Genomic DNA, 16240 nt, shown 5'->3' on the forward strand with positions numbered 1-16240 from the left:
AAGATGAGTGTTTCCTTACTTGTTACTGTTGGCTTCTTAGAACACTACCTGTGACTCATTTGGTAGCTTGGTAACACAATAGGGAACTGGAAATGTTTGTCAAAGGTAGATGGTCACTTACCTATGTGTGCAAGGCCCTGGGTTTGGTTCCCAGTACCACAGGAAGGAACTGGAAGGGGAAATTATGGAGACATTCCAGGCAGGAATAGTCTCTTGGAATTTTATATTGATTCCTGTCGACCAATCTCAAACTCTTAAAAGTAGTCACTAAAAGAACCAAAAAGTTGGATCTTTAAACTTGCACAGAAGTTCTTGAATCAAATACTTTCTTGCACCCACTTCAGTAAGCAGAAAACCACCTGCGTAGAAGTATAAATGGTGAAACCATGTGGGGTGGTGGTGGTACACACTTTTAATCCCAGCATTTGGGAGGCAGAGGCAGGCAGATCTCTGTGAGCTTGAGGCCAGCCTCGTCTACAGAGCGAGTTCCAGGACAGCCAGGACTGTTGAACAGAGAAACCCTGTCTTGAAGGGTGGGGGGGGGGCGGGGGGCGGCTGGACGACCAGATGGAGGATAGATGGAAGCATGAAGAGCAAGTCCGGAGTACCTGACTGCCTTATGTGCGGCAGCAAGGGACTCAACTGGGTTTTGTTCACTAAGCTGAGCCCTGAAGGAGCCTAGAATCTGAGAAGCTTCCCAAGGTAAGACTTGTAGGTGTCTGTAGATTACTCAAAGATGAATACCACTGAGAATTCTAAAATATACATGAAGGTGAACTACCTGAAAAATCAGAAAAGGAACTTGCACACACACACACACACACACACACAAATCAGTAAATGACAAAAAATCCACAGAAAAAAATACTTGGCAGAAAAACTCTTTATGACATTCAACACCTGAAGGCTAGAAATGGCTTCATAAACACATGTGGACTTGGGAACTGAAGGATGGATGTACAGGAGAAGCTGTGGCTCAGATCCTAGCTGCTGTCCTCGGGATAGATAGATCCAATCAGCACTGCAGAAGCTCTGAGAATTAAATTGATACTGGAACCAAAGTAGACAGATGGCTGATCAGAACTTGTAGCTTGGACATAATTAGATTGATAATAACCTAGAACAGTAAGAAATTCTCCTTAAGGATTCAGACAAGACTCAGAAGTTGATAAAAGAATACCGAAAATGTCGAAATCACTTAGCATATAATCTGAAAAAGTCCTTCCTTGGGTTTGCAGGGGAGGGCTGTCTGCAGATTCTAATACCTAGATATGGAATACCTAGATATCTAATACCTAGATGGTGAAATTATGTGGTAGAAACTTAGGACTGTTAACAAAAATGTTCTAGCAAGTAAAGAGTTAGTCCTCCAGAAATAAATGGAGACAGACCCTCTGGGCAGACTTAAAGAGAAATGTAACAGAAGTAGAACTCATGTGTTCAATAGGAGAATGGGGTGAAAAGAAAATAAATCCATCAATTTTGGAGAATAGTGAAAAGAGGCAGGAAGATTCTCTGGCACCCGTGAGATATAAGGCTACTTAGCACTGGGGGCAGAAGAAGGGTGTGACATTGAGAAGGGAACATACACCCTAAAGTTGTAAAGTTGAAGTGTAGTGGCGCCTGCACACCCCTGAGGATAGACACACTGCAAATGGACTAACTGCATGGTAGTGGAATTGTCTTCAAACCTTTTATTTTAAAAGGCAAAGATGATTAGAACAGATTAATAAGAGACTCACTTCATATATAATGCTGTACCTGGGCTAAAGTTGGATAGCTGAAAACAAAGGCAAACTCTTAATACAGAGACTGGGATGACTACATCAGCATCACAAAGAAATATCAGAAATACAGAGGATAGAGCAATCCAAATGTGTATGAATGTTAGAGAACAACTTCACAGTACATATGTCAAAGCTAACAATTGAAAAGTGACTCAGAAAAGCAGCTTGATATTAAAGTTAACATTAGCAACCAGCAAGATCAAATGGTTTGGGGAGACATTACCAAACAACTGTTCAAAGCACATTCATGTACCACACTGAGTGTGGCAGCTCATCCCTGTAACCCAGGCTTGCAGAGCTGAAGCAGGAGGATTACTTCTGAACTTGAGGCCAGCCTATACTAGAGTTTCAGGCCAACCTGGTGTATAGAGTAAGACCTTGTTTCAAAGACAAAAGTGCTGTGTCTGGTGACATAGGAAGGTAGAGTTCTTAAATTTGAAGTCATCCTGTTCTGACAACTACAGATCAATCAGGGTAAGGCCCTGTTCAGAGGAAGAAAAAAGGAAATGACACATTTGGGTTACTGGCAAACCTAACTTTTTTTTTTTTTTTCTTTTACCTTTTAACAGATTCAGCGTGTATTTATTTATCAAGGAAAAGAGTGCTTTCAAAGAAAGGAGGGATTCCAAGAGAGGAGTGCCCTTAGCAGTCTAAAAGAACTGAAGTCATTTATGCTCTCCTACAAGAATTAGACCAGAACCAATAATAGAAATGTGATGGAAAATCTCCAAGTAATTGGAAATTAAACTTAAGAAACCATTCATTTGCCAAGCAAAGTTTTTCGGTTTTTCTTTTTTTTTTTCTTTTTTCTTTTTTTTTTTCTAGACAGAGTTTCTCTGTAGCTTTGAAGCCTGTCCTGGAACTCCCTTTGTAGACCAGGCTGGCCTCGAACTCACAGAGATCCGCCTGTCTCTGCCTCCCTAGTGCTGGGATTAAAGGCGTGCGCCACCACCGCCCGGCGTTTTTTCGGTTTTTCGAGACAGGGTTTCTCTAGGTAGCCCTGTGTAGGCGGAGTTTTTCACCTAGACAACTGACTCCCCAATAAACACACGGAGACTTCTTACTGATTATAAATGCTCAACTAATAGCCTAGACTTGTTATTCACTAGCTCTTACAACTTAAATGAACCCATTTCTACTAATTTACGTGCTACCACATGGCCTATGGCTTGTTAGCTCATTTTCTACAAGTCCTGCTTCCTTTGCATCTGGTTGGCAACTCTGCCTTTCTTCCCAGCATTCTCTCAGTCTCACTCACCTGCCTGATCTCTTCCTGTCTAGGTATTGGCCATTGGCCCTTTATTAAACCAGTAAGAAAAACACATCTTCACAGTGTACAAAAGGATTATTCCACAGCACCCTGGATGCCCTAGAACTCGTTCTGTAGACCAGACTGGCCTCGTGGGTGCTAGAATAAAGGTGTGCACCAGCACCGCCTGACTGCAGACAGGAAGTCTTGAAGTCAGAATTCTGTTGTTACTGTTTTTTGAGACGTGATCTCTTCGTTTAGCTCTGACTGGTCTAGAACTTGGAGCAATCCTCCTGCTTGAGCCTCTGGGGTGCTAAGATTAAAAGTGAGCTGGGCTACCATGCCCAGCTTGCATTTTAGTTTTCATCAATTAAAAGTACTTTTTTTTTAATATTTATTTATTATGTATACAATATTCTGTCTGTGTGTATGCCCTCTGGCCAGAAGAGAGCACCAGACCCCATTACAGATGGTTGTGAGCCACCATGTGGTTGCTGGGAATTGAACTCAGGACCTTTGGAAGAACAGGCAATGCTCTTAACTTCTGAGCCATCTCTCCAGCCCCTTTAAAAGTACTTTTTAATGCTGAGAATATACTTCGGTTGGTAGAATGCTTGCCTGTTATACTTATTTCCCAACACCGCATAAGCCACACAGTAGTCTCAGCACTTGAGAGGCAGAAGATCAGAAGGTCTTGGTCTGGCTAGCATGACTCAACAGGTAAAGTGACCTGTTTCCAAGCCTGCTAATTTTAGTTCAGCCCCTAGGACCTTTGTTGTGAGAAAGGAACCGATTGCCCTCTGGCACACACACATACATAAAATCTAATAAAAATGCTTTCTAGAGCCAGACTGCTGGCACACGTTTCTAATCTGAGCTCTTAAGAGGAGACAGGAAGATCAGGAGTTAAAGATCATCCTTAGCTAGGAAGAGAGTTCTGGACTAAACGAGATTGTCTAGGGTTTTGTCTGCAAAATAGCAAATTTTGTGGGATGTAACTCAAAACGTCAATTACTGGAAGATTGACAGCATTAAAGCCACCTGGCTAGGGTATATAACTTTAATCTCAGCACTTGAGAGGCAGAGGTGGGTGGAATTTTGAGTTGGAAGGCAACCTTCCAGCTGGTGAGTGTAGAAAGACCCTGTCTCAGGATACCAAGATAAAGGAGTATTCAGTGTGTTATGATAAAAATGAAGTTCAGTTCCTTCATGACTTCTGACCTAAGCAAGAACCACAAAGAGCATTTCAGAACACCGCTTCACATTCAGAGGAAGGTTATGTCTTCCCCTCTTTCCAAAGACCTGAGACAGAAGTACAACGGTTGATCTATGCCCATTCAAGAGGACGATGAAGTTCAGGTTGTCTGAGGACACTTAGCAGATTGGCAGAGTGGTCCAAGTGTATGGGAAGAAATGCATCGTCTATACTGACTGATTGCAGCGAGAAAAGGCTATTAACACAAGAGTGGGCATCCACCCCAGCAAGGCTATCACCAGCTAAAGCTGGACCATGACTACAAAAATCCTGAAAAGTGAAGTCAAGTCTCCACATGTAGGAGAGGAGAAGGGCAAATACAAGGAAGGCATGATTGCGACAATGTAGGAGAGAGCCGTCAGCCCCTAGGTCGTCCTCTGATGGCCACATGTACACCATGCAATTCAGTGTTCGTCTTATTTTCAGTGTTAAACTATTAAATATTTAGAACATTAGTAAACATTAGAATATAACATAAGCCATCTATGCACTGTATACCAGGTAACATAACATACTGCTTCAGGTTAGTACCTTTTCTGCAGAGTGCTGTTCCCTAAGCTAGTGTGTGCCATTCCCGTGTGTAGTCTCTTAGGTTTTTGACAATGATGGAGGAAGGTCATTTGTCAATAAACAAACTGCTTGGCCCATTTCTATTCATGTATGTAGCACCCCAGGTGCGCTTACCGGGAAGATTCTAGCCTACATCCATCCTGGGTTGGAGTTTCATCGCGTCTGCTCTGGAGAGGAGAGCATGGCGTCTGCTTCTCAGAAGAGCTGCCCTGCATCTGAGCTCACTTCCTCTTCCTCCCAGCATTCTATTCTGTCTACTCCACCCACCTAAGGGGTAGCCTATCAAATGGGCCAAGGCAGTTTGTTTATTGACAAATGACCTTCCTCCATCATTCCTGCAGAATGTCTCACAGACTCTTTCATGAATCAGGAACCCCGAAAGATCATCTCACCTTTAGGCAAGTTCAGCAGTCCTCTCTCTGCGGGTTCTTTGTGTCCAGTTTATAAAATAGTCCAGGCAAGACCACTTTCTTGCCCAAATGGCTATCAAACTCCATAAGGATCCTCTTCGATGCCCATCTTCTTCTTGAAGTAGATTCACATGACAGGAGTTAATAGTCTTCCCAACGTAACCTTGATAACCTTGGAGAGCCCGTGGGAATGCAGTGTCTGCGTTTTTATGGTAGTAGGTCTGCTCTTGTTTCTGAGTACTGTGGGCTTTTCTTCCACTACAGATGATTTAGAGTTGAAAAGGCCACTTCAGCTTCCTAAGTGAAGGACACTTGAGGACAGAACCTTCTTTCCTGGGGAGAAGGAAGTAGTACAACTAAACAGAGCCTTTGCACCTAGAGAGGTGCTCTCTGTTTCTTGTTCAGTGTGTAACAAACCTAGACTACATACTGTAATGATAAATGCTAAACATAAGAATTCCTTAATCAGTTCAAGGCCAGCCTGGTCTACAAGAGCTAGTTCCAGGACAGGAACCAAAAACTATGGAGAAACCCTGTCTCGAAAAATCCAAAAAAAAAAAGAATTCCTTAATCCCCTAGGACCTCTTCCTTTTGTTTGTTTGTGTGGTTTGGTTTTTCAAGACAAGGTTTCTCTGTAACAGCTCTGGCTGTCCTAGGACTTGCTCTGTATACCTGGCCTCTAACTCACAGAGATCTGCCTGCCTCTGCCTCCTTAGTGCTGGGGTGAATGATGTGTGCTACCACTGCCCGGCCTCTTTTTTTTTTTTTTTTTTTTTTAAATGTGCATTGGTGTTCTGCCTGCATGTATGTCTGTGTGAGGATGTCAGATCCCCTGGAACTGGGGTTATAGACAGTTGTGAGCTGCTTTGTAGGTGCTGTGAATTGAACCAGGTTCTTTGGAAGATTCGCCAGTGCTCTTAACCACTGAACCATCTCCCCCCAAGACTTCTTAACACTGGCTTGGGGCTCTACTAGAGTCGTGCTCTTTATTTTTTAATTTTTTGGGGGGTTAATTTTACTATGTATCTCTGGCTGACCTGGGACTCACAGATCTGCCTGCCTCTGCCTTTGGGATTAAAGGTGTGTACCACTAAGCTCAACTTGATTATTGTATTTTTTAAAAATTCAACAGTTATTTATTGAGCCCAACACACCCAGCTTTATATGTGCTCATGCACTTAAAAAATGAAAAGAAAAGGAGGCTGGAGAGTGGTGGCACATGCCTTTAGCCCCAGTGCTTGGATTGCTTAGAGAGGGATCTCTTGAGTTCGAGGCTAACCTGGAACAGAGTGAGTTCCAGAACAGGCAGGGGTACACAGAGTTCTCACATAAGGAACACTGCCCTCTTCAGGCCAGTCCCTTTTCTGGATGAGTAGGGAAGCTACTTGATTTCCTTGCTTGTAAGTCACTGGCTTGTAGTTTTCCAGGAGTCCCATGTGCTGTCCCTGTGTTGGGCTCTTGTTTCCAAGGACATGTCTGGGAAGGTCTCCCTTTGTTCTCTCCTTTTGGAGTGTCTGCTGGCAGCTGTCTTTGTAGATCTGGGATAAGACTGACTTAGTAGGGTCGAGTCAGATCTGCTTTTCCTTTCTCTGGGACCCTGCCCCTTGATTCCCACTTCTCTCTCAAAGAAGGCTCGTCCTGACAGTGTCAGCTACAGCAAACTGCTTCACAACAACGAGGCATGATTCCTTCCCTGTTGAGCTTGGAAATCTGGGGGGAAGGGGGTATTGCCATGTTGGACTAAGCTGAGGTGAGTGCTGGAGCAGAGGTCTGTCCCATCCAGACAATTGAACCTTAGGTAAAACTCTAGAATTCCTGAGTCAAGGTCACTGAGGATGATTCACAGGGAAAAGAGTTTCTGAGATTTAGAGCCATTCTTAGCAATAGCTCTTAGAAAGACTGCATTGTGGTGACTCAGACTCTGCTTTTTTGTGACTCTGGGATCTGTGTCAGCAGCTGGCTGAGTCTAAAGACTTCATGCTCTTGAGGAGCTCCTGGAGAATTCAAATGCAGTGGTTTGATAAAGCACACTGAGTTGATTTGTGGCTGGCTTCTGCATTTGGTTAATACCTTTTTTGTTTTTGAGATAGATCCATTACTATGTGGCCCTTACTCATTTCAAATTTCTGATTCAAGTAATCCTCCTGCCTCAGCCTGCCAAACTGAAACAGAGGCCATACACTACCACACCTGGTTAGATTACTGCGCTTGTAATCTGAACAGGTGTGGTGGCTCCTCGTGTTACGCCAGCACTTGGGAAACTGTGTCAGGTAGGAGGGTCTCAAGTTTGAGGCTACGTAGGCACGAAGAGAGTGTCTTTGTAAGACACTGTCATTAACAGAGTTCTCTTCTTTTACAGAAAAATATTGAAAGACCTTTCTTCTGAAGATACACGGGGAAGAAAAGGAGACAGAGAAAATCCAGGCATTTCTGCTGTTACTTCTATGTCTGTTCCAACCCCCGTCTATCAGACCAGCAGTGGACAGTACAGTATGTAGTCGTTCCCATATGTACACAGGCGCAGAGGACAGTACAGTGTGTACAGGAGTCGTTCCTGTAGACACACACCACTAACTGGTGGGAAGAAATGTCACGTGCTTTTTATGCATTATCTCACTTCCTGACAACAGCTTTGTGAGAATGGGGGTTGGCCGTGGGTGAAGGAAACAGACTTTCTGGTAGATGGGTTGGCAACACCCACTGTCCTATATCTTGGGCTATTAATGTTCAAGGTCACCAGGGCTCCATAGAGAGTTCCAGGCCAGCCACAATGTAATAAGACTGCCTCCCTCCCCAATTAGATATTGTCTATCTGACTTTCAAGATCCCCTCTCCCCAGTGTATAGGTGCTCTTTGGGTCTCATGTCTAGGACTTTAATGTTGGTGGAAATTAATATCTGAGTTACTTCTGTAATAAAATGTCATGCATGAAAATTGTATTTTCAGTTTGAGGTTAAGGAAGAAAAAGCACTGAGATTTTGTGATGTGGCGGTAGCACGCACCATGAGCTCTGCTGGGCTGTCAGTGTAGAGGGCCAAAGTTAGCAGGTGTAATGAACTCAACACTATTGTTTTTGATACAGGGTTTGTGTGTGCTCTGGCTGGCCTGGAACTCACAAAAACCTGCCTCCCTCTGCCTCTGAGATTAAAGATGTATGCTACCACACCCTGTTGCTTCTCAGCATATGGATGTATATTTTCAGTCTTTTATGATACTGGACTTATGCTTTTCCATCTTCTAGGTTTCCCTGTATTTTCTAAATTTTTAAAATTGTTGGCACACCTTAAGTTTATCTTGGTAGTGGAAGTCAGGAAGGGACTCCAGCTCCTCCCCTCCAGCACCTGCTCAGTCTTGGGCGACACCATTTACATGTCAGATTCCCCACATTTTCCTGGCCAGTCTTCTGTCACTTTGGGAGTTTTGATAAACGTTGATGTGTAAGGCCACTCGCAAACCTGCTTGACTGCCTACCATACACAAAGCTGAGGGTTAACTCCCAGCACTAAAGAGAAAATGCTGGTAAGTCTGATTGGCACCTTCCGTCGATGCCTGTCCCTCTAGACACTGAGCATCACAACTTCCCGAATCCTGCAGTGAGTCTGTCTACAGTCCGTGGAGCCTGGCTCTGTTATTACCTTAATTTTCTTCTTCATGCTTTAGCCACAGTTACTTAAAGTGTCAACTGAAATGGGCTTGGTGACCCACACCTATAACCCCACACTAGGGAGACAGAGACAGAAGATTTAGGAGTTCAAGGTCATTATTGGTTATGTAGCAGTTTAAGGGCCAGCCTAGATTAAATGAAGCCATCTAAAACCAAATCAAAACCTAAAAGAATCAAATTGTCAAGATTCTTGCTCCAGTCCTCGCAGTGGCTTTCTCCTAGTATAATACCTCAGGCCTAAGGACCTGCACTCGGTTCTGGTCTGGCCTTCAGTCTAGCCACACAGACTCTGTGCCTCCAGCTCACGCAACTTATTTTCATTCTTCAGGGTCTTTGAAGTTGTCATCCCTAGCCTGGCATTTACTCTGCAGATAGTCACATGGCTGACCTCGTTCCTCCCTTCAAATGTCACTTAAAGGGACAACTCATATATTTTTTTTAAGGTTGATTTATTTGTGTATGTTTCTGTGAGCACACACAAGGAGCCAGAAGAGGAAGTTACCTTTTGAGCTCCACCTCTTCCTTTGAGCCAGGGTCTCTCCCGAAACTTGAAACAGCAATCCTCCTGTTCTCATACCCCTTCAGAATTAGAGTTATAGGACTCCATAGGATGCCTGACTTACTACATGAGCTAGCTCATGAACTCTAGTGTTCCTGATGGTACAGCCAGCACTCTTAACCAGCGAGCCATTTCTCCAGCCATGGGATGACTCTTTAAAATGTGCTCGCCATGCTTTAGGTTTCTTCACCCCTCTAGAGTTCTCTGGACATGTAAGACACCTGGAGCAGTGGACGCAGAAGTGACGTGCGGAGGTGGATGCTGGCTTAACTAAAGCTGAGTCTGCTCCGTTATTGTACACTTGATTCACTGTTCCTCCAGCACACAGAAAAGAAAGGGAAAAACTACTGAGAGGCTTAGGCAAATGTTTCAAGTGGTAAATGTAGATAAATACAACCACAAAAGAGTGTTTAGGGCAGTGGAGTCCAGTAGGAGTTCCAAGTATGGTGGCAATGTTTATATTATTTAGGACAGTCACCATCAAATCAGCTGAAGCTATTTAGGGCTTGACATTGGACTGGTGCAAATAAGGAACTGAGGTTTTTGTTTTATTTTGGGTATTTTTTCTGTTGTTGTTGTTGCTGCTGTTGGTTTGGTTTGGTTTGGTTTTGGTTTTTCAAGACAGGGTTCCTCTGTTGCTTTGGAACCTGTCCTGGAACTAGCTCTTGTAGACCTGGCTGACCTTGAACTCACAGAGATCCGCCTGCCTCTGCCTCCCAAGTGCTGGGATTGGATTAAAGGCATGTGCCACCACTGCCAGCAAAATGTAATATTTATTCTTAATTCTCCATTTTTTAAAAAGATACCCATGCTAGCCTGTTCTGGTCTTAAACTCTTGGTTGTACCTCCTAAGTGCTGGGATTATAGGTGTGTTACCATGCCCACGTTCAGATAAAACCCTAACATGTTTATATTTCTTTGCCTTTACCCCCAAGGTGGGGGGGTGGGGGGCGGAGGGAGTAAGCCATTAGAACAAGCATAGTGACATAACATGCCTTCTTGCCTCAATAGAGTCTGAGCACAGCCTAGACTACATGAGATAAGTATCTTAAAAAAGAAATAGTCGGGCTGGAAAGATGGTTCAGAGGTTAAGGGCTCTGGTGGCTCTTCCAGAGGTCCTGAATTCAATTCCAGTAACCACATCATGGCTCACAACCATCTGGAATGAGATCCGGCACCCTCTTCTGGCATGTAGGCATACCTACAGACAGAACACTGTATACATAATAAATAAATCTTTAAGAAAAAGAAACAGTCTTTCTTTTTTAGATCTCTTTTTTTTTGGATCTCTCATTAATGCCCCAGAAATTTCTTTGACAGCATTAGCAATTAACGTGAAATGTCCATAAATTTCAAATTTTATGATTCATTGTGTGTTACACAGCTTGAGACTAAATCTTGGGTAGTATGTCTAAACTTTATAAAGACATTGCTACTCTCAAGAGTGCTCAGTGATTTTGCCAAGTAGAATCACACTCAAACCTATTTTTATCTGTCAGTCTATCCATCCATCCATCCATCTGTGTGTGTTGGTTTTTCAAGACAAGGTTTCTCTGTTTAGTCCCGGCTATCCTGGAACTGGACCAGGCTGGCCTCAAATTCAAAAGAGATCGCCTGCATCTGCTGGGATTAAAGGCGTGTGTCACCACACCTTGCTTTCAGACTTGCTTAAATGTTCCTTTTTTATGCCTTTCTTTGAATTTGTATTATATAGCCTTATAACTATTTTTTTCCCTTTGGTTTAAGTTGCCATTGCCCCAAATGGAGCCTTACAGTTGGCCAGTCCAGGAACAGATGGAGTTCAGGGACTGCAGACATTAACTATGACAAATTCAAGCAATACTCAACAAGGTACAATCCTTCAATATGCACAGACTTCTGATGGACAGCAAATACTCGTCCCAAGCAACCAAGTAGTTGTGCAGAGTAAGTGTGCTCCTTATCTACAGACATGTCCAGGTCCTTTCTGAGGCAGTTGATGAGTAACTCACGTCTTTGGCCCTGCAGCTGCATCAGGAGATATGCAGACCTATCAGATCCGTACCACACCGTCTGCCACTTCTCTGCCACAGACTGTGGTGATGACTTCTCCTGTGACCCTTACATCTCAGGCAACAAAGACAGATGACCCCCAGCTGAAAAGGGAAATACGGCTGATGAAAAACAGGTGGGTATAATGAGTTGCGCGTATCTCATCACCTGGTTAGGTGATTGATTAGAAAGGAGGTTTGGCTCGGCTTTATTTTACCATATGCTGGGTTATATCGGGTTCATTCCCAGTGCATCGGCGAGCTCATTTGTAAGTCTCTGTACTAAATAGGCTGTCACCAGAGTTCAGTGTTTCTGTAGCCTTTGAAATCGCATTGTTTAGTGACAGGTTCTGTGATTAAGAGCAGTGGCTACTCTTCGAGAAAACCCAGATTCAATTCCCAGCACCCACATGGCAGCTTAAAACTCCAGCTCTAGGGGACCTTAAATCTGATGTAGCCTATTTGGGCATTGCACACATGTGATGTACAGACACACACAAGCAAAGCACCTATATACATAAAATAAGAATATATTTTACAATTGAAGAAGCATTGCTAGGCAAAGCTTTTTGAACAGGATCTCCTGTTAGGCACACCCTAGAGGTTCTGGGTACGGTCCCACAACAGGAGCACAGAAATGCCACAGTAAGCAAGCCTTGCCAGGTACAACAGTCGTGTGTGCTGTACTTGAGCCACCGATTGCACTGAAAAGATACATATTGTAATCTGCAATGGGCACATCTTGCTAAACAGTACCAGCATCATCGAAGCTTTTTAATATTTATTTATTTACTTATATATACAATATTCTGTCTGCGTGTATGCCTGCAGGCCAGAAGAGGGCACCAGATCTCATTACAGATGGTTGTGAGCCACCATGTGGTTGCCGGGAATTGAACTCAGGACCTTTGGAAGAGTAGGCAATGCTCTTAACTGCTAAGCATCTCTCCAGCCCCTCATCTGAGCTCTTTTAAGGTGTAGTGGCAGCAGCAGCCCCCTCCTCCTCCATGGGCTGTTAGTGGCTGCTGTTGATGGTGCTGCTGTTTGCTGAAAGCTAGTGTGGACAGCAGTGAAATTTGCCACACGGGGTGACATTTCCTTTCTCTAATTTCTCTGAACCCTGTTATGCTGGTGGTAGCATTTTACCCAGAGCAGGGTATTTTCCAAAATAGAGTTGGTGACCTCAATCTCTGCCTCCACCCTATGTAAAGCTAAATCCATGTAGTATCTATCTTGATGGCTGTTTGATCTGGTCACACCACAAAAGCTTCCCTTGTTTGCAACGAGGCTGCTTCATCATCTGGCTCCCGTGCTCCCTGGAATTGTCCTTTCCATGCAGTTTGGCCGGCCGGCTGGGAGGGCTTACTCTGGCCTGACTTAGCTTTCACCAGCCCTTCTCACCGAGCTGAATCATTTGTAGCTTTTCACTTAAACATTTGAAGGCCACTATCGGGTTATATAAGAGGATTGACTTCATGCACATCTTGAATACTAGAGAGCTTCGAGGAGAAAGCCCTTTGAACAGTCAGAACATACACTACATTTCCCAGAACTCACCATCTTAAGTGGGCAGTTTATGACTCCAGACCACAGTTAAAATGCTAATATCAAGGGCTGGAGAGATGGCTCTGCGGTTAAGAGCACTGACTGCTCTTCTAGAAAGATCCTAAGTTCAATTCTCAGCAACCATATGATCTGACGTGACAGAACACTGTATACATAATAAAATTTTTTTATGGTAACATGAGGATCACAGATGAAGATGATTCAGTAGGTACAGGTTCTAGTCTGGAAGCCTAGTGGCCTGAAGTCAATCCTTGGGACCCACACAAAGATGGAAGGAAAAAGTCAGCTCCATAGTTGTCCTTTGACCCGTGTGTGTGTGTGTGTGTGTGTGTGTGTGTGTGTGTGCGTGTGTGTGCGCGCGCGCGCGCATGCACATTCAGGTACTATGGCAATGTGTCCCCTTCCATACACAGTTAAGTTTTTTTAAAAGGTATTTTACATCAACAATCACCATGGAACATTTACGTCCTTCATATATATATATATATTTCCCCCCATTGCCTTGTATAGTACTGGCCCGTAGCCAACAATGGCTTTGATTGTGATCTTGCTCCCACTTTCTGAGTACCAGGAATATCAGACCTCCACCAAGTAGGGTCTTGTGTAGTGCTGAGGCTCAAGTCCAGGGCTTCGTACATGCCAGATAATCGCTCCACCAATTGAGCCATACCGTCATCCCCTTAAATAGATTTTAGTCATATTACTACATTCACTTTGATATATCAGGCATGAAAACTTGCTTCTTTGAGAAAATGCATATCTAATGGTACTTTATGTACTGTGTTCAAGAGGAGTAAGAAAAGGTGCCAAGAAACTCGGAATGACAACAAAAGATCACAGATGGAGGAGTTGAAAGACTACAGTATGACTGGGCTTTTCAGCTACACACACCATCATAGGATAATGTTTTTAAAGCAATAAAATTAGCATAAAATAATTGTTGGTACATGCAAGTTTAATTGAAAATAAAACATCTCTTTATTAAATGGTGACAAGGATTGCTATCCTTTACTTGTGTCTCTATGAATGCTTTTGTTAGATAAACAGATGATTGTTTTAGAGGGTTCAAGGAATGACATAAGATACATTATGGAACTAGAAGAAAACTGATAAGCTCTTGTACCTATATATATGAAAAAATTTAAGCCGGGTAGTGGAGGCGCAACTGAGCAAGTCTTTTGAAGAGCAGCAAGTGAGTTGCCTATCTCCTCCAACTCCATAGATGATATTTTAATTTTTCAAATGGTGCAGCATTGTGAAGAGGAGGGTGAGGCAGGAGGATCACAGATTTGAGGCCAGCTTGGGCTGCACAGCAAGACCGTGTCAGGAAATAGTCTGGAAAAGATGACTGGGGAAGATTCCTTAGGTGTATTTTCCGCATGAAGGGTGTGGCATTTTCCTGATGTTTTGGTGCTTGTGTTTAGGGAAGCTGCGCGAGAATGCCGCAGGAAGAAGAAGGAGTACGTGAAATGCCTGGAGAACCGCGTTGCCGTTCTGGAAAACCAAAATAAAACTCTAATAGAAGAGCTGAAAACTTTGAAGGATCTTTATTCTCATAAAAGTGTTTGACTCTTTAAAGAGAAAGTATTTTTATGGACTTGCTTAAAAATTAGATTTCTTTTTAGTGGAGTTTTATAAATTCAAAGGTCAAAGAAGCTACTTTGTATTAGGTTTTTACAATGCAAAGGTGACGGGGTGAGTGGAGATGACTGTAACAAAGCTGCTGGTACAACTGGAAGCTCCGGGGAAATGTACTCAAGGAAACGGACTTTGGCAATTTAATTTTAAATAACAGTCCAACCAAAAGTGGCAGATACATTGATAAAGCAATCAGTTCCAAGTTTGTATTTCTGTTTCCTAAGATTGCCTTTGTGTGTGTGTGTGATTCCTACCAATAAATTCTAAATGACAAATGTAAAAGAAACCATAATGCGTTACTAAGTATGTAAATTATGTGGTCTGATTGCTGCTTGTCACAGTGTCGGGTGTGTTAAATGAGTTTTGACAGTTGGTTTTGTTGGACTTGAGGGTTTTTGAGAAGTGTTCTAACAGGCGCAGGGCACACTATCTGAGTGTGGTGATTTGTAACATTTTTATAAGAATGGAAAGAAAACTGTCTTGAAAATTTGACATTTTTAAATAGCTTGTTTTTTTGCTTCCGGTAAGGGCAATTTTTCACAAGGATATAATAATTTTTTTGATTCTCTAATCCTGTATGCAGTTGAAGAGCATTACTCTTTGTGCTTTAACAGAATGAAGTGTTTACAGAAGCCCTTAAAATATTTTAAATAACCTAAAGATGCACGCCAAAGCTTCCCGAAGGTTTGTAATCATCTTACCGTAGGTTTGTCAGGTTCTAAAATAGTTATTGAGGCAATTCTACGTTGACCTATTTTGTAATGTAGCCAATGGTACCTTTATAAGAGTGACTGCCGATATATTTTTATAGTGAATCTTTATAAATTCTAATGTTGAGTTTTTAATGATTATTTTAAATGTTTATATAGTTTTAGTAAAAAAATTTGTATCTCAAATTATCATTTTTATATTATGAGAAGAGTAAAGTTTTCGATTGGCTGATATTTGAATTGTACTTTTTCTATGAAGTTTATCTAAAGTTGAAGCTGTGGTCAGGACACCAGTGTTTAACCTCTGTATTCTCATCTGTATACACTTTGAAACTGTTGTGTGCCTATATGGTATGTTTCATATTGTCTATGGAATTAAAAAAAACATTTGATAAGATTAAGTTTGCGGAATACAAAATACAGTGTTCAACATAACAAGCGCCAAGCCGACTGCCAGCCACTGTGCATGGCACTCGTGTGGTGGACTTGTAACCTAAGGTCCCAGTAGCTCTGCAGTCTGGTCTAGAGGTGCTTTGATTCACCAGCTATGATAAGCTCAGGAAAGCTGTCTGCAGGTACATTAACAGACCGCCACTTACTGTTGATCCTGCCGAAGGGCTTGTTCATTAGTGGAGCTTGGCCACAAAGGCTATTTATTCCTTACTTTTTTTTCTTTCTTCAACCTAAAGAACATGGGGTTTGTCAGGGTTTTCTAGCAGCAGGGAGTATTGTTTAGTTGGCAGGTTACTATCATTTCACACATGTGCTGGTGGAAATAATCGCTGTCTGCTAAGACCTGTCA

General features: G+C 42.8%; 1 protein-coding gene across 1 annotated transcript in view; it reads left to right on the forward strand.

The window, feature by feature from the left end:
- Atf1 (activating transcription factor 1) overlaps positions 1 to 15857 on the forward strand; it is a 38384-nt gene extending 22527 nt beyond the window's left edge. Inside the window, exons 4-7 of the mRNA XM_057791924.1 lie at positions 7631 to 7761; positions 11241 to 11420; positions 11502 to 11661; positions 14515 to 15857. Of these exons, the coding sequence (XP_057647907.1) occupies positions 7631 to 7761; positions 11241 to 11420; positions 11502 to 11661; positions 14515 to 14659 (616 nt within the window). The 3' untranslated portion in view covers positions 14660 to 15857. The remainder of the gene's footprint in view (positions 1 to 7630; positions 7762 to 11240; positions 11421 to 11501; positions 11662 to 14514) is intronic.
- Positions 15858 to 16240: the final 383 nt, after the last annotated feature.

Source organism: Chionomys nivalis, chromosome 17, assembly GCF_950005125.1.
Source record: "Chionomys nivalis chromosome 17, mChiNiv1.1, whole genome shotgun sequence".
NCBI lineage: Eukaryota > Metazoa > Chordata > Mammalia > Rodentia > Cricetidae > Chionomys > Chionomys nivalis.